Genomic DNA, 23,798 nt, shown 5'->3' on the forward strand with positions numbered 1-23,798 from the left:
TATTCTACATTGCTTTTGCTTCTTCTTTATAATAGCACCTTAAAAATATTGGATCTGAGTTTAACAAACTTAAAAATTATCCCCAACAACACTGCCCTCCTCTTTTCACATGACATTTTAATTTCAGTTAAAGTATAGTCTTTGGTGGATATTTAGGCACCTTATCAGGTTAGGTACCTAACTCCTATCATTGCACTTAACTTGCTTTTGAAAATCCTACTAGGTGCCCATCTACATTTTTAGGTATGTGACCCAAAGTCACCACTTTCTCATCTATGTAAACTTCAGTACTTGAATACTGAAATATAGTAAACTCATTCATCAAATTATTAATCTCCACAGCTCTGGCTGCATCCCATGCATTTCACAATTCCTTACAATCTATATTTCTGGTGCAATGAATCAAATTCTTTTAAACAGGAAGCACAGTTCATGTGCACGTTATCAAATAATGTCATCTTTACTTCATTTTGCTTTCTTTCTGTTGAAAATAAAGTACTAAGTAGAGAGCTGCTGACTTTCTAAAATATGTATATGTACATTACTATTTCAATTTGATGAAAACAATTCATTTGCCAAAAAGATGCAAGCTTCACAAATATAAATGACCTTGCTGAACTCCCTAGAGTCTAAATGTCTTCCATGGGGGTTTAGTACCATTCATTATGGAGTAATAATAATAAAAGTCACACTGCCTAAAAGTGTGCTAGCTGCCTCATAGTACATGTAGTAAGATGAGATAGCTGCCCCAAACAGCTTGCATACTAACTGCCTCAATTCTACACTTTTGCATTTAGAACTTTTATGTATATGAGTAGTCCCAAGGAGATATATATATATATATGAGAAATGCAACAATATCGTCATCATCGTTAGTGATGGACTACTACTACTAATAGTAACTTCAAGGAGTTCAAGGTGTTTAGGCATATATATAAAGATATAAGTGTTTGCAGGATTGGGGTGTCATTTCAAATAGAATGCAATAAAAGGGGGCCAGTGATAACAAAACAGTCGGGAAAATGGGAGAATGAATAGGGTTGACAATAAGATTATATGATTACTCAGCAAACATCAGTGTATGGCATGGTACAATATAAAAATTGTAGTGTTTTTGTTTGTTTGTTTAAGTAAAATTAAACACATTTTAGTCAGTTTCCCACAATCAGACTAAAAGCGTTGCTATGTATATGTTTTCTATATTTAAAACGTATATAATAGGCCATATCATCAGCTGCTGTAAAACAGCTACTGAAGCCAATAAAGGTATTCTGATAGACACCAGCTGAGCATTTGGGCCAATATCTTTTGACTTCAATAGGACTATTCACATGCCTAATTTTGAGCCTGTGCTTAAGGGCTTTGCTGGATTGGGGCCTCATAGTTTTAAACCCAAGACTGGAATATCTCCTAAAGGTGAAACTAAGGGCATACTATGACCCTGTGAATGTAAATGGTCAGACTGAGTAGCAGACTTGTTCTCTTGCTGAGAACAGTTCTTAAAAACTCCACTCTTGGAACATGACCGTTGAAAGGAATCTTTCAAGTTTACAATAATTAATTAGTTTTGAAAACAAATTGTCTTGTGTTACTAATAACAACCTAGATTATTAATACAAAAGTATTTGCAAACATCTGAATTATTTTTGCCCGGTTTACACTTTATTTCATTTTTCTCCACATGAACAATAAAAACAGAATTGTCACTTTCACTTCAGCTTCTCTTGCAGAGGAATAGTTTATTGTTTGGGGGTTGTTTTTTTGGGGGGGGGTTAAAGCACATTTTCCATTGGATTTTTTTCTTTTATTTGGAAATTGGAATGGGAAGTGCAACAGGCCACTATGCTGGTGGAAATAGTCTGATGTCTCATATAGCCATTCCCAGGAAGGAACTTCAGAAGCTGAATCAAGCATAGACTTCTATGGATCTTTGTACATATTTTACCTCCGCATAGGAAATCCATTTTTTCCACCCAATTATTTACCAACCTGAACCAAAGAATACTACTCACTAGAACCTCTACTAGCCTTTTTAATCAAGGCCCCATTCTGCTAGATGGTCTAGAAATGCACAGGAAGACATCCTCTCAGCCCCAGTCTAATTGAAGACAAGATACAGTAGGTGAGTGTAAGATGTTAGAGGACAGACAGGAGAATGAGGGCAATACAATAATATGGACTAGCAATGTGCACCTCTAGATCATCAAAAAATATTTAAATAAATAACTATCAGTCATCTGTGACTGCCCCATCATCCAGACACAATTCATCTCTCTCCCCCTTTCTTTATATTTATGTGCCTATCCCCATGACAGCTAGCCACACAGCATACATTAAAAATAAGCAACTCACTAAACAAATTTAAAGAGACAAACAACTCTCTCTCCATCACCTCTGTCTAACAAAGAAACCCTCTCCATGCTCCTGGTGATGTTTTGGGACCTGATAATCTATTAGAAGCTGCCTAGATGATCCATTGTCACATATGTGCTATGGAGTGTTCTAACCTTAGCATGGTGGATGACTGAATCTAGTGAGCTCAACAGCTGGGACCTGCCCCCATGGACTATGCCTGACTTCCCATCCTCAGGAACACACTGCTAATCCAGGGATCATTGGCAAAAGCATCTCAGTGGATCTAAATGATCACAATTGTGAATAGGGTGAGAGGCAATCTCTTAAGGATAGCCAGGACCCCAATCTACGTACAGCAGTATAGCTTTAAACCAAACCACACCTTGAATTGCACCTGGAAGCAGCCAGGTGCAATTGGATAGAGAGGCAGCCAATACTATCCACACAGCAGAGATTTAATGTACTCCTGCCAATCCACTACAGGTAGCACATGCGATTAAATTTACTAAGTCGCTACTGATACTGGATGCCTCAACCTGGACACCTAAAAATTGAGACATCCAAAATCAGTCACCACTTCTGAAAATGCTGACTTCCGGCTACCATTCTCTGCACTAACTGACAGTCCCAAGGACTTTTCAGACTGAGTTTACTGCAGGACTCCAAACTGGAAGTGAAGATGGCTGGGGTGTCTTTGGCAAGTTATGTATCTAAAAGGAAAGTCCATCATCTCCTCTTTCTAATCACAGTTGAAAAAACAAAATAGGCTATCATTGCAACTTGCTGAAGCAGTGCAGGGCTCAGAATAGTCAGGTGTCCAATGCCATTTAGGCCATGTGTTTTCAAATTGGGTGGTCTCATCAACCCTCTCTCTCTCTTTATGATTGAAGTGTGTGTGTGTGTGTGGTGGGGAGCATGAAACTTTCCTTTATTGTAGTATGGGATCACAGGGTGGAAAAGAAGTACTGATCTAGAGATCTGAAAAAAGGGGTAGATACACTACACCAGTAGGTCAAGCAGTCACAGTAGCTATTTGCACTGAGAAAAGACTGTGTTTATGTCCACAGTACTGTGACACTGCCATGATCTTCCAGTCTCAGATATATTATACAGCATTTCTAGTAAAATCTTTTCAAAAGTAACTGCTTTTAAGAAAGCCAGCACACTAATTTCACACACACACGTCTATCTGTATATGAGTACAATCGGCACCTTGGACACAAACTTAGTAGATCATATTTAACATCAACACAGTAGGTCAAACTATCATTCTAGCATGTACTTAAGTTTTAAGCAATAGCATACTCTGTCATTTTATTGCTTTTCTAATGTAGGGTTACTATAATGTGGTTATCAATTACTGATTGCCATCACAAATTCTCTGTCATCTCCCCATAAATATATTATAGTATTGGATCCTAACTTATTTTTAATTAAGAGTGATATATGATACACTATCAGGACATATGATATGCTAAATTTCATACAACCATAGCAATAAGGATTTTGCTTTGTCCAAATGGCAAATGACTGAGGCTCATAATCAGTAGAAAGAAATACTATAATGGACCATTCTTACTAATAAAAGGGTGTGAATGCCACCAGTAAACAGCTGAAATTATGGAAGAAACTGACAAAAATAAAATGATAAAGGCTGCAGTCTTTTCAGTGCTTATGTACCACATTCTCACCTCCAGCATAAGCAACAGGACATTGTTCTTTGTCTTACACGGTTGGTTAGGAGTCATTCAAGTGTGAAATATTCTAAATTCTGGTAGTTTGAGGATTGAGATGTTAAAACCTTCCTGTTTTGAACAAAAATAAGATTGTACCTTTTTGTAACACAGAGAAAATATGATTACGCTCCAACAGAATGGAAGCGATAGAGTTCCACTACTCTATGGCATTATGAAGCCCCATCTAAAATTGGGTTCTTTGTAAAGATGTTAAGCTTTATTAGTATGCATTTAGCAAACATACTATTATTGGGGAACTGTAGGTTTACCCACCACAATATTTTGTTCATAGGTGCTTTCCTTCTCACTAGGCTCTGGGCAACAAAAGTTAACATAAAAACCTGTTTAACATAAAGAGGATGTCATAAAGGATAACATAAAGAAATGCCTTTATCATTACACCTCCTTAAGCTTAATTTCCATGACAAAATTTAGATACAAGCTGTTGTGCCCTTCAGTTTACTGCTGAAGTGTAACCTTATAACCAAACCCCATCTGCCTTTATGGCCTTTCTTCCAATATTTTGTAAATCTCTTGTCTGTACACAGAATTTTAATATTATGTATTTATTTTTAAAATAATCATTAGAGTTTTGTGCAATGTTTCCTCTAGGGCTGGATGAAAGCAATCCAAGTCCCTAGGCACACCAAGACACAGGGCTCCCCCATGGATCTACCCCATGGTCCTGACCCCCCCCACTTGCTGTAGAGGAGCCCCCCACACACACACACTCTCCCAGAGAGGCAGATGCACTGGCATGAGGCTCCTTCCCCTTGGGAGCAGCAGTGGTGGCAGCAGGGATCCTCTTTCCCCATTAGAGAGCGTGCAGGAGGGGACCCCAATACTTACCCCCAACAAAGGGAGTGTATCTGCTTGCATGGGTGGGCCATGCTGCACTTTTCTTCTCCTGCCACACACTGGGGTTGTGTTGGCAGGGTGCCCCAAAAGAGTGTGTCTTAAAGTTAACACCTCCACTGAGATGCACAAAGGCAGTTCACCCTCTCAAAGCTATTGTTTCAGGCTGTTTGCAGACTTAGGCTGACATCACTGATTCACTGATGCTCAATTCATGTTTTCAAGATTTTCTTCACAACCATGAGGGATAGCAATTACTTTTCTTTTTAAAATGAAAGCTTGACTTTTGATATAATAACATGACTCCAAGAGCTGGAGCCCTCAGCACAGGCCTATAATGCCCATGCCTTCATCCGGCCCTGCTTTCCACATATCTTGTGAAAAGGAAGGGCACCAGTGCAGCAAAAGAGTTGAATTAGAGTCCATCACTTTCTAGTCCAGAAGAGTGAGGATGCCACCTGACTCATATCACAATTAAAAATATATATATACACTACTGTATATGTTACTTATTATAGCTGACAGCAAGCGTTATTAAGCTGTAGAACAGTCTTCGACAGGAAAGGAGAATAGTCTCCCAAGGGAGTGGAAGCGCCACACAGCACAATTTAAATGTGGCAGCTGGGCTGTGGGAGGGAAGTGGCAGTTTCCCATTGAAACTATGCTGCCAGCACACCTCCTGTGGCTAGACTTCAGAGGGAAATGCTACAACTACCAGTTCTACAGATCAATTTTAAAGGAGACAAGAGAGAAGGGCTAGAAGGGGACAGAAGCAGGCATGGACTAGGGCAGGAAGTAGGTAAGGGACCACAGGGTGAAGAAGGGGAAATGTCTGGAAAGGAGAAGGGCACAATAGGAAGGCTAGAAGGGAGTGAGGAAGAGGGCTAGGAGAAAGGGGACTAGAGGTAACATTTTCATAGGGGCCCAAGTGACTTAGGAGCCTAAATACCATTTTCAACAGTTATTTAGGCACATAGGAGGCTAAGGCTGTTTGAAAGTCGACGGGACTTAGTCTTCTAAATCACTTTTAAAAATGGGACCTAGGTTCCTATGTCACATGGGAACTCTTGAAAATATTACCCAGGGAGATTTTATGGGGGGAAATTATTTGTTTCTTTTTATCTCAATAATCCCAATTATTAACATCAACAAACTGCAAATGAAATAAATGGAAGTTGTGCCTATATATCTAAGGCCAGTTTGAGGTCCACAGTATGTTGGGAGTTTTGAAAGAGGGATGAGGCCCCAGCCATGCATCACTGGGAACTGGTGCACCTCATTGTGATATCACACAAAGCTATATCGCAGTACAACAGGTAGGTCTTTTTCAGTTCTGGATTCTGTAATGGTTTATTTCTGCTTTCGTATGCTACAGAACACTGGAGAGTTTGGCCAGATTCTTTAGAGGGCATTGAGAATATTTCTGTCACGTATGCTGGATTCCTCTTGCTGCACCAGTTTTCTGCAGGCATGCCATAAGACAATGACCCAATTTACTCAGTGTGAGCAGGCACAAATCTAACTCCAGCTTACAGCAGGTTTCAGTCTGGCCCACAGTATTTCACAAAGACTGAAAAGATTCATGACTAGTTATTGTAAACTACGCATGACAATTTTGAATGGTCTTCCCTGGATTGTGGTTTCTAAATCCAACAAATTGCTGTATTTTCCACTGAACAATCAGAATTACAGTGGATAGATAATACGCAACGTTATGTCTGTTTTATGGTTTTACTTAAATACTGGCATTTTAAATAAGTGGTTCCACTTTTAGTCAATGCCATTTTAACAGTTCAGTCCTACTTCCTCCTACTTCCTTTTAATATCATAATTGGAAACAGAACGCATGAATTCTGAGATATTAAGTTAACTCTGTAGTTGGAATTTATTTTGCATTCTTTCTAAAAATGATGCTTGTTTTAAAAGTCTAATTCAGATTCTGATCCACCTTTACTGTGATCCCATTGAATCTCACCAATTAAGCAAGGCCAGGCCATCTTGGTACCTGATATGTCAGTATCTTCAAGGAACACCAAGGAGATGCAGAAAGCATCTCTGTGATTCATGAAGTGGCATTAAGTTAGTATTAAGCCAATTCTCTAGACAGGTATCATGGGAAGAACATTACAGCTGGTGATGCTTTATTTCAGGGGTGAGGTAAAATAGAAGTCCTGACTATTTCTGGTGATTAAAGATCCCATTTAAGAGTAGAAATGTTATTTCTAGGGCCCTGACAAAATTTAAACTTATGTAATTAAATTCTGCCTACTTCAGAATTACTCCTGCAGTTTCAATTAGGTAAATTAGGTCCCAACCCAGAATGATTGCATTACAATGTGGTGAATGATATGACCTTCATATACCCTTTTATCTACTGTACCTAACATTGCAAAACTGTTGTGAGGCTTAAATTACTTACTTGTGAAGTGTTTGAGATCCACTGATGAAAAAGCTACAGAACCGTGAAACACTATTATTGTAACATGTTTTCTCAAAAGCAACCACCAAAAGGATTAACATGTGGCTACTTGTACTCTGTATTCTTTATATACTGCACTGATGCAGCTGCGCCGCTGTAAGCTCTCTAGTGTAGCCGCTCTAAACTGATGGGAGAGAGTGCTCCCACTGACTTAATTAATCCATCCCCAACAAGCGGTGGCAGCTATGTCGGCGGAAAAAGTTCTCCTGCCAACATAGTACTGTCCACACCAGTGCTTAGGTCAGTGTAACTTATGTTGCTCAAAGGGTGGCTTATTCACACCTCTGAGCAACATAAGTTATACCAACTTAAGAGGCAGTAGACATAGCCTTAGAAAAAAGGATGGGACAGCAGGCCAGTGCACTGGCTAATAGGTTTCAAGTATACTTTTCAGCAAGATGATTACAGATATGTAAATATCTAGGATTGGAATTGGGGGTATTTGTGGGTATATAGCATACCCTGTTACTGAGCAAGCCAACATGTTTCCATGGCCCTTCTCCTGAAAAAAGCATTAGGGGCTTATCAGAGCTAGTAGGCCCAAGTCTGAAGGTTTAGTTGTCTGAGCTGGGGCCATAAGTTTCAGTTTCAAGCAGTTGCAGCACTCTCATCAGCAGAGAGAGACTCTAGCATGGCTACTCACTAGGACATGTCACTGCTCAGCCACAGCCACCTGTCTCATGCAGTGAGGGACCCACTGCTTCAAAGCCCCATGACAGCATAAGGGGATACCATATTGTCTGATGGCAGATTGGGAATAATGGGAGAAAGTGGTTATTTTGAAAGAGGGGACCACCATCTTCCTAAAGGCAGCATGTTGCCTCATTTCCATTGAGAATAAAAGGAGGTGGCAGCCATTTTAAAAGAGGGCAATTCTTTGTGGAATTTTCTAAAGAAGAACATTCTTCTTCAGCCCTTGGTGAAGAAAAAAACCTTTCACTTGTGAAGTCTTCCAATGTAGCCTATGCATTTCAGTGAGTTTTATCTCTACAGGAAGTTTAAATAGTCTGTGTTATTAAGATCATTAGGGACAAAAAATGACCTGGTGCTAAATTTCTTCAAGGATCCATTTTTAAATTAATATTAACTCAAATTAATTAACAAATTTACTCACAAATGCCCACAAAAATATTGTGTGCCCAAGGAGTAAGTGCTTGCATTTTGAGGAAAATACATTGTATTTGTTATATATAACACAGTCGTTGAATCTCTGATTTAAGTGCAAAACTCATCTCAGACTTAACTATTACTGACAGGTCCTCCTAGAAGGAATCACAGCTAGCACTTCCATAATGAATGCTGGTCAGTGAGGACCAGTTGCTATGTTAAAATACCATATAATCACAGCACATACACCATAACAAGTAGTCATTTGCTAGTCTATCTTTGCTAGAACACATTTTTAATACAGGAGTAGGAAGGATGGCGTAGTGCATAAGGATTCAGGAGACAAAGATTCAATTCTTTGCTCAGATACGTCATACCTGTACCTCAGTTCCCCATACGTAAAATGAGGATAATGTTCCCCTACCTGACAGAGGTTGTTGTGAAGATAAAATTAGTTATTGATTTTACGGGCATACCAGACCTGCACTGGTCCAGCTGGGATTAACCCCACAGAATGGGCAGAGGAGGCCAGGTCTTCATGCCCCTGCTGGACATGCTCCAGCAGGGACCCAGGTACAAAAGAGAGCAACTCAGCTCAGTTGGGGCTGACTGTTGAAGAGGGAGGATGCCAAATCTCCAGCCCAGGAGCTACCAAATCTCCAGACTGTGGAAGCCAAAAGCGCTGAGACCCAGGCAAACACCAGGACAATGGAAGGCACCCAAGAGTGGGCAAGGTTGCCAGGAGCCGCCCAAGCTGAGGAACCCTGAGATGCTGGGGATGCCCAGACTGCCACACGAGGAGATGGGTTAGAAAGTGGCCCAGGGGGACGGCCTATAGGGCCAGACACCGTCAGCGTGTTGAAGTGGGATCCCCACTAACACAGTGGTGGAACTCTCCACCACAGTTAGGGCCCTGGGCTGGGACCCATTGGAGTAGGGTGGGCCTGGGTCCCCCTACATCAGTGGTAGGCAACCTCCGCTCCTTAAGGGTAATCCATTGGCGGGCTGTGAGGCAGTTTGTTTACATTGACTGTCCGCAGGCACGGCCGCCCGCAGCTCCTAGTAGCTGCGGTTTGTCGTTCCCGGCCAATGGGAATTGCCCACCACTACCTTATGTCCTACTGCCAACCCCACATCGGGGTGGCAGCTCCCTGACCTTAGGCTGTGTGCCAGAGCGAAAATGTCAGACTCTGGACTATTTGGTGTTCTGTCCTGCCTGAGGACCTGAGCCTCTAGACTGATTGGTGCTCTGTCCTACCTGAAAACCCAGGGCCTCCAGACTGGCTCTGGCCATTAGGCTACTTTCCCCCGAGACTAAAGTGATACGAGCAAACCTAGTCGGGGACTACAACAGCCCTTGCCCTGCCCCCAAAGTGGGATGGGGCATACCAGCCTTGTGACATCTAGATAAATAGATAATTATGGATTATTTGGCCAGATGGAGAAACTGCATTAGTTTCCTGCTTGCTGAACTAATCCTGCACCCCAGCCAATGAGTATTTTAAGTAAATTTACTAATAGTATTAAAAACTGTGTCAAAACCTGAAGACCTGCAACTAGCAACAACTCTAGGAACAAACTAGTGAGAATTAATATATATTTATTATTTGTATTACTGTAGCACCTAGGATCCTAGTCATAGACAAAGACCCTATGGTGCTAGATATTGTACAAACACAGAACAAAAAGTCCCTGTCCCAAAGAGCTTAAAATCTAAACAATGACTGGTGTTAACATTTGAGGATAATCATATCCTGTACCTGCAAAATATGCTTTACAATATTACAAAATATATTGCCCAGTACTGATTTAGGACTTGGTCCTTTAAACACACATGACTAACTTCAGTCACAATAGTACTGCCACTAACTACTGTAATGTATCATTTGCAATACTGCACAACACAGTTGGCCAGTACGGTATGAGAGGGGAAAGGTGCAGAATCAGGTAGGCAACTAGGAAACTAACTAACCCAATGTGACTACTCATCTGGCTAAAGTTACTCAGTTGCTTACAGGATCGTACCCCTAAGTTGGGCCAAATCTCCACAAGCTGCATATCCACTTAGCATTTGGTTTTGTACTGTGGATTTTTTTTTATTATTGTTATTGAAGATGACTCTAAAGCAACCAACCTCCCACTGTCCTGAGCTGACACTGCTAGAAGCAGCACTTCATATCAGCTACTAATAAGAAGTGATGTCTGTGGAAGGGCTATCTCAATTTATTGAAGAACTTCAATAAAAGGGTTTTAAAGAAACATCATACTGGGTTTTTTGTTTGTTTTTTTTTTAAAAACTATTCTTTATCCTATTATTCCTCACAACCCTGTTTTTGCTCCTCTAATTCTTTCCCTTTTCCCTTCTCCTCTCTTTCTTTTCTCCCTGTACCCACCCATGGGTTTTTGTCTAGTAGTGTGGTCTAGTAGCTAGATCGGGGGGACTAGGAGTCAGGTATCCTGGGCTCTGTTCTCAGCTCAGATATGATTCAGGTGTCAGATACCATAATGATCAGCATGGGATAAAGATATAACAACAACGTTCTTAATTTCCTGTTTCCCGTGTTACTTTCATCGCTCACACTTCTGCAAGTATGGCCTTCACTAAGAAGGGAACTAGGATTACAACAATGAATTAAGGGACTGTAGAGGACCATTGATTCATGAGAATACAGTATCATCCATGGAAAAAAGCTTGTTTCAAGATATTCACCTTCTCTGTTGCCCAGAAAGCTCTTTGGAAAGAGTATATATGCAGCAATTTGGTTAAACATGCAGTTACATATAGTGCATATGGCTGTTTATTATTAACTTTACACAACACCAATATCCATAACAAAGTTGTTATTAAAATGCACAATTTTGAACAGCGAGGTGTCAAATATTCCTAGCATATTGAACCTCAGTAATTATAATAAGGCTTTTAGCATAAAGAAGAGACTTAGGGCTTGTCTACACTTACTGGGAGGTCAAAGAGCAGTGATCGATGCATCGGTGGTCAATTTAGGGGGTCTAATGAAGACCCACTAAATTGACCGCAGATCACTCTCCTGTCGACTCCTGTCCACCGGATCGCAGATCGCTCTCCTGTCCACCGGATCTAGAAGAGTAGGGGGAGTCGATGGGAGAGAGTCTCCTGTTGACATCGTGTAGTGAAGACCCCGCGGTAAGTAGATCTAAGCTACGTCAATTTGAGTTACGCTATTTACGTAACTCAAATTGCATAGCTTAGATCGAATTTCCCTTGTAGTGTAGACAAGGCCTGAGTAGTAGTTCTGTATATCCAAAGTAGGAAAAATACAGTCGGTTCTAAATATAAGTTCAACCCTCCTCATAAATAATTTGAATTCTGCCTAATCTGCCAGATAGGGGCTTGATACACAGCCCAGTGGAGTTAATTAACAGACTCCAATTGACTTCAGTAGGCATTGGATCAGGCCCTTAGTTATTTATGTACAAGTAGATAAATACTAGAGACAAAGTTGCAAGTATAGTACATAATAATAATTTCTTGTACAGTGTTTGCTATCCATACATCTCAGGACACTTTCTAAAGGAGAATAAATATCATTATTTCTCTTTTATATATAGGGAAACTGAGGCATGGAGAGATGAAATGGCTTGCCCAACCTGTAAGAATCACCTCTGCAGCACTTTTTCTCTGCCAATTGAGAAGTAGAAACCATAAATTTACCCTCAAACCATCTATTTCTATCATAAGAGCACATTATGCGTTCACCCAAGCTACCAGACCAGCCATTCTAATTTCCTGTAGATAGAAGACATGCAGTGGCCTCTTGGGGAAATTATCGCCCCAGTATTACCATATGTTCTTTCTTTTATTCCCTGTCCTTACTGTCCTCTCAGTTCTGATTTATTTAGTGGCTGACAGCAACACCTCCACACAGACCTTTCCACAGCAGACACTGTGGCTGCAAGTGAAGTGCTGAATGAGAAATATGCCCAGCACCTGCCATTTGAAAGAAAATGAGCAAATCATCTCGGCAACACACACTGTACCAGCCCAGGGACTTGCTGCAGATCCCACTCCCAAATCTGCTGTTTGTTGTCACTGCACAGATGGGTCAGCACCCTCTGATAGCCTGCCTTTGAATTTTCTCTCCTTTATTAGGCTACTACTTCTGGCACATCAAGATTCTGAAACTTGCTGCCACTGAAATTGCTATTCCCAACCCAGATGGTGGTAGGAGGAATTGAACTGTGGTTCCTTTGTGCAGAAAGCCCTAGACAATAGCCACCAGCCTGCAGAACCACACACCAATTTCTGGTGTATATTTTGTTGCTGTTTCAGACCCAAGTCTGGACCTTTTTAATCATTAATCAACAATTCAGAGAAAGAGTATATTGCTGAACCCAGACAGCAGCCAATACAGACCTCTAATACATTATGGATTCCCTGTCAGTACATTTATTTATTGTTTGCAGTGTTCCTTCCGAAACCCCTATACTCTTTCGCTTACAACTGAAAATTAGCTGAAGAAAATATTAAACTGTATTTAATTAAACTGCTTATTAAAATATGTTAAAAAATACCCGAGTAATTAATTACATGCTATATAAAATATCTTTAAAGTATAATTCTTGTCATTTGCCACAATTTTAACAAAATATTTAGCAAATATATCACTAAATAAAATAGAAAGGCACTGTTTATTTAGTGCTGATGTACAGTTTTTTTCTTAGGAAAACATCCAGGTGTTCATTTTATTATTATTGTGATAGTATAATAAAAGTTGGTTATTAGCTTAGAGTGAAATGAAGATACTTTGTCTTTATTTCCAGTATTCACCAGGATTTTTCACTGTGGCATAAAAATAAGAAAGACCTCACTGTTCTATGCTTAGGCTTTTATACTTTACACAAATGCATCAATGGACCTCGATTTTTGCACACTGTGCAACCATGCTCTGCTATCAAATTAATGTTAAAATATGTATGTCCTGACTTCTGATTTATGATATCATTGACAAATAGTAAAAAGGACAGGCATGCCATAAAGTTTATGGATGGAGTGATGGCATGCACAATGATGTCTCATAAAGAATAAAGGGGGGGGGAGTTATTTATTCTTGTGGATTCAAGAACTAAAATACAGATAGATGGCTGCGTGCACAGAATTTTTCATAAATATCCCACAGTGCACCCTGTTGTACAGCAGCCATACATTAATTAGAGCATTCAGCAGACACTGCAATGTGTTACACTCACCCAAGTGAATCTTCATTTTTCACATGCAGGGCCTTACTAATTAAAATCAGCTTTGCAATTAAACGTGGAAAATTGTGTTAAACTTTCATGCGTGGTTTAGAAAAAAATGTATTTATTTTTAGGGTATTTTATTTTGATGCAAATGAATTTTCCATCAAAGTGAAACCAGTAAAAGGGAGGTATGAGGATTTCTCTTTTTTTGTATTATAGATGCGCCTCTCAGTTGCAAGTTGCAATGCTCCACTATCTCTCTGCCAGTACCTGGCCCTGTTCCAATGCTTTTAGTGAGTGCTATCTGTCAAGGCATGAATAATACAGCCCCTAGGCTGTCGGCAGAATCCAAATGAGGCATACATCAGGAAGCAAGCACTCGACTTTAGCTCCAGAACATGCTCCTGTGAAGACAGGCAATTATTCACCCACGGCTGCAGCCATGGCAATCAAACTGGTGGGTGAAAAGGTATATGAAATGAAAAAATTTGAATAAGAAATATGGCACAACAAGCCAGAGAAAATTCAATAATTTTCTAATAGAGAGATATTTGAGTCTTTTAATTTTCAAGTTTGGAGTTTGAATTATTTTTCTCAGTCTGTTCTAAAATGGGCAGGACTAAAACAGAATATATAATGCCAAAACAATAATAGTGTGATTTTTTTTAATCAAGAGAGCATGGCTTATTGTAAAGTATGTGCATGTTTTAACAACAAATCTTCTGTTTTAAGGAACAGATCTCATCCTTCAAAAATTAAAATGATCCCAACATGTCTATCTGTACAATTTCATAGATACAAAGGACCAGAGACAGTAAACAGAGGTTAATAGCAAGTAACACTTCGGTGAATAGTTACAAAACAAAATACTTTTATAGAGTTGGTGATGAATCATATATTATAGATCCAAACATTATTTGTGTGTCCTCTCCCCACTTTTATGATACTTGTTTGCTTCTGAAAAAGGCTGCCTTAAATGTTACATGGAGAAAAATGGGGGAGGGGGAGGGGAAACCCTATACTTCCAACATGAACTTAACAAAGAACACATAGGATTCGTGTCTGGATGTAATGTTTGGGTTTCTTCCGTTTATTTCAGCCACATTCTACTTTCTCAGCGATCAAACTGCAACACACTGTTAAGGATCCATCAATATTTCCATTTTAAATCTGAAGGATTTATGATTCAGCCTTAAAAATTCATTCTGTACTGAAACTTAATTTGCATGGTCTTAGACTAGGAATGTTTTTTCCTCTTACCAATTTCCCATACAACGGTTTCAGCTGTTTTCAGTTATACATATAAAAAAATTACTGCTCCATCAGTTTAAAATTGTTTTCTGCTCGTATTTGTTAAAAATGGTTTTCATTTTGAAGCATGTGGTATTTGGCAAGTGATTAGTTCATAATAGAACCTAATTGCTTCTGTTATTCAAGGGGAACGGGGGAGGGGGGAAATTAAACAACCATGTTATGGAGGTTTTAAAAATAGGCCGTTGTTCGGACTCAGTATTTTTTTAATGGAATCTAGTTAGAATTTTATGATGTGTCTAAATACATATTTACATGATAGACCATATCCATCTTTGGCATAAATAATGTGCATTTTAATACAAACTTCTAAATGCATAGCAACACAGTAGGCTTTAATACTTCCAAAGCTGCCATTTACATCTACTGGGGAAGTAACAGTGGCCACAGTTTGCTCTCAGTTACACAGGTGATGTGCCAGCATAACGAAGAGAAGAATTTGAACTCATGCCTTTTAATTCATTGTTGTATATATAAGGGCCAGATCCTTCTGCCATTAAAATCAATGGTAAAACTCCCATTTATCTTAATGGAAGCAGGATCAAACCCAGGGATGTCTTCAAGTATTTAGTTAACAAAAACACATGAGATATTTTACCAGTGTGAGTAGTCCCATTATATTCAGTTTGACTACTCACAAGCAAAAGCATTTGCAGAATCAGGACCCATAACCACTCCTTGAAGTCACTATTATATCAATGAATAAATCATCATTTTTCAAAGTATCTAATTACCATGCATGGTTAAACAACAGTCCATAGTGGATCTGAGGGGTATCTAGTAAATACTTGCCAAGAAAGCAATCCAGGCAGCATGAACCAGTAGAGAGTTTCTGGACTGGGACGCAGAAGACTTGGGTTTTATTCCTAGCTCTGCCACTGACTTGCTGTGTGACCTTGGGCAAGTCACTTCGACTCTCTATGCCAGGGTGGCCAAACCTACTGACCTTCTGAGCCGCATATGACAATCTTCAGAAGTTTGAGAGTCGGAGCACAGCTGCTGGGGCTCAGAGCTTCTGCCCTGCGGGAGGCACCTGCTGGGGCTTGGAGCTTCATCCCTGTTGCTGCTGAAACCCCAAGTCCCAGCAGATGTGCCCCATGGGGCTGAAGCCCTGAGACCCGCCCTCCCTGCTAGGCAGAAGCCCCTACCCCAGGGTTGGGGACGGCTCCACGAGCTGCACTTTGCAGTAAAAGAGCCGCATGGGGCTTGCGAGCCACAGTTTGGCCACCCCTGCTTTATGCTTTTGTTTCCCCTTCCACTTATTGTCTGTCTTGTAATTTTGTAGTGCTTGATACTGAAAAGGTTTATTCGCATGTTCAACTTTATGCACTGTGAGTAATCTCAATGGCTTTAATGATATGTAGAGTTAAACACATGCATAAGTCTTTGCAGTACCAGGGCCTCAGACTGTAAACGCTCCAAGGTAGGAACTTCCTCTTATTATGTTGTATTCTTGTCACAACAGGGCCCAAGTCTTGGTCAGGGTTTCTAGCTGCTACTGTTACATAAATAACAATAGGGGTAAATTTTGCTCTAAGTTACACACGTACAACTTCTTCGCAGTCAGTCATGCTGCATGTGTGTAATTTCAGAGCAGACTTTGGCCCAGTGAATCAAAAAACAGATTTATTTGCATGAATCAGCACAATCAACTGCTACCACTTGTTAGGTCAATGTCAAAATTGGCTCCAATCCTGCAATTTGATTCAGGCAGGGGAATCCCTATGACTGAACCAAGACCCATTCACTCACATAGATATAAGGATCCACCAGTGATGACACAATTGCAGGATAGGAGCCTATATTTATAGAGATTGGGGTTATTTTTATTATTATTAAAAGAAAATCAGAGGGATAAAACATCTTGAGGGATTTAAACCCAGAAAAGCTAAAGCTATAAACACTGCTTTCCCTTCCACCTTCCTATGTTCCCACCAAAATAATGAAGTGTCAGCCCAAAGATTTGTCTTACATTTGTATGTATTTACTTTGTGGGTTTAAATTAAATATATAAGAGTGATAGGCACCATGTGAAGCTGGATAAAATTATGTCACAGTTTGTTTGTTAAGAAAAAAGGTCAGAAATCCCAAAGAATTCAAGAGATCCCAGGAAGGAAAAGAAATTAAAAAATGCTGGAAAACTGTTAATTTCCTAGCAGAAACGAACACCTTTCATTCATAATAATGAGCTGGTTTGCTATTGTGAATGGAAAGGTCATAACCGTATTAAACTATATTCTGTAAGGCTAAATGAAATTCAGTGGAAATATACAAACTTCTTGAACACATGGAATTTTTAGACTTTTTGATTTTCTTTTACATAAAATGTTTATTTTCTCCCTCCGCCACGATAACAACCAAGATTGGTGCATGGGGGGGTATGAAACAAGAAAAATATTTTTTTTAATTATTTATTGATCAGATTTGATACAATAATTGAAAACTGATCTTTTCTGAACCAGAAACCATGTTGTGAACCCCAACAAAAATGGTTCCTAATAAAACTAATAGGAAATCTGCTAGTTGAATTTAATCTGAGTAGTGGATTGACAGTCGGGGTGTTAAAAAAAAAAGAGAGAGAGAGAGAGAGAGAGATTCTTTTGCAAGTAGAAAAAAAGAGTTTTTGATACATTTCCAATTTTTCTACTTTCTGAGTCCTCCCCAAAAATTTCCTTTAATTAGCAACTCTGAGATTCAGTCTGTTCATGTATTGACACACCAGAATTATGTCAAGGAAGCAAAATCCAGAATTAATATTTCAAAACTGCACCTAATCTTATCCAACTTTACAGCTATTCCCTGTGCTTTCCATCTGAAAAAGGATCTCTCTCTCTCTCTCTCTCTCTCACACACACACACAAAGATACAGCAATTCAAAATTCAATGCTGTTGTGACTGTTCAAATGAAATTTCATTTGGAAATTATTTCCTTAGGTTGATTTCAGGAATCATGTTTTTGAAAACTGCATCCAAATCGCATGAAATGCAAAGAAGTGCACTCAGTTAATTTTTGTATCATTAATTTCCTGTGGAGGACATTATACCTTTATCATTTAATTGTTGACTATTCATGGAATTTCTGAAGAAAAAAAGGAGTTTGGTCCTATTCATTAATTACTGATGAGACTTGAATTTATATGAAGAAAATGAACAAAAGAAATGATATGTTTTGAAACTGGAAGTCCTAAATAGTCTTAAGGAAAATGATTTTTAATATTTCTGCTAAATTATCCAAATCTCTGATATAAGTACAAAAATGAACCCGCCTTTACTTTTATGGAAGACAACATGATTAGAGCAAGAAATTTGAATATGCTAATAAAGAAAACCAAAATGGTTAACTTTTCCTTTAAAACAGCGTTCAAAAGAATTTTTTACGTTTATCACTTTTTATTATCTTAATTTAAAAAAAAATATTTGTGTGGACTTATAGGTCTTTGAAAAGAAACTAAGATAGTAGAGTAGATTTATACATCTACCTTACACCTTTGGTTCAAAAATGGAATTAGTTGTTATTTTAGTTTAATCCCTAGTAGATATATGTATTTATTACAAAATATCTACTGAATTTGGCACGAAATGTTTATTCTTTAAATCACAATAGTTTCTTTATAATCTGACAACAATACAATTTACAAAAATAAATAATGAAAAAATACAAAAGTTTAGAACAATTTCATACTAGATTAAATAACTTGTTCCAGTTCAATAGAGAGAGGGCCAAAATGTCAGCCATTTTGTCTTCTACATTGGATGTCATATGAAACAAGTTAAATAAAATGTACTCCATATATAAGAAAAATTGATTTATTCACAAGCTTATGTACTAACGGGTACATTTTCACAATGTTGTACAAGAAATGCATAAACAAACTGCATACGAAACTAAAGTTGTTTTTCTGCATGTTCCACATGCTATTTTGAACATTTACACTGCAAATATAGAAATGTAAAAGATTATATTCTAGATGACTTTCAGACACAGGTATACATAATGCAATCCTGCCTTGATGTGTTATTAGCAGTTAATAGCTAAACACGTTCTCCTTCTGGAGATCTCTCCACTCACAGTTTAGGAGCTGAAGTAACAGTATTTACAACTATAGAATAATCATCTGAATTTCAAAGTCTCATTATCACGGATCTGTCCTAGACTTTGCCCTTTCAAGCTAACCTCATCATTGAACTCTCTGTACTCAGAAGCTTATGTTTTTGTTCCAGTTATGAACTACATTAAATGATAGAAGTCACGCTGGCACCAAAATGTCAATAAGGTCAAATTTTAATTTGCCACACATGAACTACAGAACTGCATACAAAAACTGAGAGAAGATGGGAAGCAGAAACAAGTGTTCTCAGAAAAACAATGTTATAGATATTGCATGACATTCAAGGTTACCACCTACATGATTAGGATGCATATAGAATTGTGGTAAGTTTGCTAAGAGAGTTTGGGACTTGTCCTCATTTGGATTGTTTTAGTTTTTAATTTACATTGTGCTTAAGTGTGATAGAATTTTTAAATATTTTGAGCATCCTAACAAATGATATATATAAACGATAGAAATTAGTTGGAAAAAAAGAAAGAGAAAAGAAAAAATGTATGAAATTGAATGGCTTCTAGAATATCCAATCCCTATTTTTTACCATTGGTTGGGTCATTAGCAAGGTCAAGTCAGATAACTTGTTTATCAAATCTCTTCACTATGTTACAAAAAATTACAGCTATTACCTTCTGTGTCTTGCATATTTGCCACTAACATGACCACTGCCATCACAACCAGGAGTAGGACAGCTGCAAAAAGGAAAGAATTAATTATATAGGTGCCGGTATGCTGCAGGAAGATTATACTAAAAGCAGGCAGTAGATATTACAGAGATGGAGGGCAACAAAGACAGAAAGAGAGAAATCAAATAACTGAAAGGAAAAAAAGAGGGGATGCTTTTTATTAGCAAGTCTCAGGGGAATTAATTTCATCAGTGCAGCAGGGCATGAGCAAACCACCAATGAACTTGAAAGTGCATTATACCCATTAAAAGGCATGAATTTTCTAAATTGCTAATGGGGATACATTTTACACTCAGAGCACTAACCTGAACAGCTCTTGTATGGCTGGTTCGACGGGAACTGCAGAGAGATGGAAAATATATAAAAATTTATCATCTATTACAAGTACCCTTCTTCTACAGAAAATTACCAAAAAGGTTGTGTAAAAGCAAGGGTCAGAATGAATCGTGCAAAGAGATTCTGGAGGATGAAGGTCACCCTGAGCGGGGGCCTTGAGTGATTTACTGAAGCAAGAGACGTACCTCGAACACCTTTGGAGCGTGTGCGATGGCGCTTCTCGTCTGCATCCACCTCCATCTGGGAATAGATTAGCAGGCAGTCAATGTTCTTATCCTGCATGCACAGACTATCAATGCACAGACTGATACAGTCTCTCACACAATTTATTGGCAATATTTTAATTCCATTTTATCCTGTAAGGGAAATTGTACTTTAGAAAGGATTTTTAGAATCCCTATATTTATTTAAAAACAGAAATTGCATGGTGATTTTTGCTTTAATCAGTCTGCTTGCATGCCCTTTTTCATAATAGATTTTGTAAAACTGTAAGAGCAATAAATGTCCTCTATTTTTGAAAGGATTTTCTTGAGAGGAAACCCAGGTTACTTGGATATATTTTTTGCAACAAGGGTATAATAGATTTCTATATAGTTTGAAACTAAGGTCAAGTAGCCCCATTTCATAGGTTGCCTTGTTACAGGTGGCTTTAGAGTGGATAAATAGTCAGGGAATGAGAGAAAGGAAAAGAGAATGAGATGAGGACAAAGAGACATGATTGGGGTACATAGGTCTGCCTGGTACTATTTAATATGAGAGGGACAATGTAAATAAGGTAATACCTTTCATTGGACCAACTTATGTTGGTGGAAGATACAAGCTTTTGAACTGCACAGAGTTCTTCAGGTCTGTGAAGCTCAAAAGATTATATCTTCCACCAACAGAAGCTGGTTCAATAAAAGATACTACCTCACCACATGTCTCTCTTATAACCTGGGACCAACCTGGCTACAACATTGCAAACAACTATTTAATATGGATTTTGGTCTTTTCTTGATGTATCCCATTGATTAGGTAAATATTGTCAAGTCTAAATAAAGTGCTTAATTACTGCATGTGACTATATGCAGTAATTAAGGGGAGGAGGGATAGCGCAATGGTTTGAGCATTGGCCTGCTAACCCAGGTTGTGAGTTCAATCCTTGAGGGGGCCACTTAGGGATCTGGGGCAAAATCAGTACTTGGTCCTGCTAGTGAAGGCAGGGGGCTGGACTCAATGACTTTTCAAGGTCCCTTCCAGTTCTAGGAGATAGGATATCTCCATTAGTTTAGTGTTTTAGTTTATCTGCTTCTTCATTTTATAAACAGGACTCCCATTGGGGTGATTAATTATGCAATAGTAGTAAATATTCTGGCACTCTTATGTCTTCACTGGTCAGATATAGGGTTTCCCATCAGATCTGAGCTGAAAGCATAAACAGTGACCTATATCAGTTTCGATATGCTTGTGGGGCTTCTCCTAATCCTTCCATGCTCCAAATAGCATCTGATCCAATACATCTGCATTGGTCCCAATGGGTCTTCAAAAGGGCACTCAGTCCAGTCTAAGAGTCGTTTTAATCCTCTTGGTCACAAATACAGATCTTACTGGAATTTGTTAAAACAAAGGCCATAATAGGGAAAAATATATTCCATCCCTTAGGTGCAAAGTCTGGTGCAGCAGCCTCCTGAGATGTAGAGACACTGGGTACTGAGACCAGGTAGGTCCACACATGTAGTAGTGCTATTGTAAAGGTCACAAAGCAAAGCTTAGAAATCAGGGGCACCAAAGTGGATGCAGACAACCCCTAGGAGGTTTCCAAAGACCGCACACAAAATTGGTTGTCAGTTTATGGTAATACTTTTGGATTGACAGCTGGGATTGCTGGTCTCAACTGTCTTATGCAAAAGCACAGGGATTTGTACCCACAATCTTTTCACTAAGGCTCAGATATGACCAAAGAATACTTTTAAATGTGAAAACCTCAGAAACACGGAATCATACGATTTGCAATTAATCCTTTACACCCAACTCCACTAATTGTTGTAGCAGATTATTATTATGATTATTATTTATTTGTATTCCCATGCCACCTAGGAGTCCTAGGCACTGTACAAACACAGAACAAAAAGTCAGTCTCCACCCTGAAGAGCTTACAAACTAAATTCAAAAGCTGAGCAAACAATGTGATGGTAGTTCCACAATTTTTTGGGGGGTTAGTTAGGAAAGGATAATCTTAATAGAAAGCAAGAGGGGACACTAAATGTAAAGGATGGGGGTGGGCAGGAAAGGGGAGAAGAAGAGACTATGAGGGATTGGGAAGGGAGAGGGTTAGATCAAAAAGCCAACCAGCACAGGGCAAAGGAAGTCCTGTCAAAACTGTAGAAAGTTCTCCAAAAGACCCCTGCTTTGGCTGCTTCTCTCCCTGCTGGATGGAGTCTCTGGCTGGCTCTTCTTTGCAGCTTTCTCCCAAGCCCACATGGCAAGGGCAGGGGAGACACCACCTGGGACCCAATGTCTCTAGATTTGGGGGAGTCACCACTGCACAGTTCTGAGTCCAGAAGGGCTGCATGGGGGAGTTGGTCCAGTTGGACCCCATTTCCCTCTGCCTGCCTGCCAGTGCAGCAGTCCCTGCTTTGGCTGCTTCTGTCCCAACACGCTTGAGCCTCTGGCTGAGATGAGGGCAATCGGCACATGACAGTGGGCTAAGTCTCCCCCTCCTGTGGTAAAACCCACAGGAAGTAACTCAGGGCAGGAAAACTCAGTGAGGATCCTTTCATGGAGCTCCCCACAATCATTTTACCTGCAAGGAGGGGACTGCTCCTGCACTGACTAGGATCTGGAGCCCATCCAGAAACTGGGATCTGTGGAAGGGAGCCCATCCTCACAGAGGCTCTGTACCTCACCTGGTTGGCTCCTCAGGTCCCAGGCAATGTGGTTCAATACCTCCTCCTAGGAAAGACTCTTTAAATTTAGGGATTTATTCTGCAGCGAAGCTTCAGAATTAGGAATTCAGCCCTAAGCTTTGGAATCTCTGTAGGACTGGAGAGAAGACAATGTGCATTCACCCCAGCCCTGCAGTCCCTGTTCAGCCTCTCTGAGGTCCTGGGAAAGGCAAGATAGTGCTACAAATGCAGCTGAACTCCATTTCATACGGGAGACATCAGAACTGTGTGTGTGTCGTTCATGTATTGATTTGGTGACACAATCCCAGCCCAGCATCTGGCCCTGCATGATGAGTTAAAGGGGGACAGTGGTCATCAGCTATGTTGCTAACACCTTTGGGAGAAAACTCACTTAATTCTAAGTTCATCCTTGACAGGATGGTTTCTGGCCACATTTTTGATAAACGTGGCATGCATATCACTGAAGTGAAAACAGCTGTGTTTGTGACTGTTCCGTGTAACCTAGATACCACCTTTTCCATGCCATAGCATGGAACAGCCTGTTTGTCATATCACAAAAATCCATCACATGTGCCACCTTCTTTTCACTTCACTGACAAGAAAGCAACATACTGCAAAGGCCCAGAAGTGGAGTTACCTGACTAGCAGCCTACTAGCAGTGTGGTAAAGCACACTAGCAGTGTGGTAAAGTTTGGAAAACATTATCTGGCATAATCAACCGTGGAATA

The 23,798-nt window shown here is 39.5% G+C and overlaps 1 protein-coding gene across 11 annotated transcripts in view; it reads right to left on the reverse strand.

Annotated features, from left to right (window-relative positions):
• MYT1L (myelin transcription factor 1 like) overlaps positions 1 to 23,798 on the reverse strand; it is a 384,470-nt gene that overhangs the window by 132,486 nt on the left and 228,186 nt on the right. For all 11 annotated transcript variants that reach the window (XM_034766417.1, XM_034766420.1, XM_034766422.1 and 8 more), the window contains 3 exons: positions 20,371 to 20,425; positions 20,155 to 20,188; positions 19,793 to 19,855 (listed from right to left, as the gene is read on the reverse strand). In XM_034766417.1, coding sequence (XP_034622308.1) covers positions 19,793 to 19,855; positions 20,155 to 20,188; positions 20,371 to 20,425 — 152 coding nt within the window. The remainder of the gene's footprint in view (positions 1 to 19,792; positions 19,856 to 20,154; positions 20,189 to 20,370; positions 20,426 to 23,798) is intronic.

This window comes from Trachemys scripta, chromosome 3, assembly GCF_013100865.1.
Source record: "Trachemys scripta elegans isolate TJP31775 chromosome 3, CAS_Tse_1.0, whole genome shotgun sequence".
Taxonomy (NCBI): Eukaryota; Metazoa; Chordata; order Testudines; family Emydidae; genus Trachemys; species Trachemys scripta.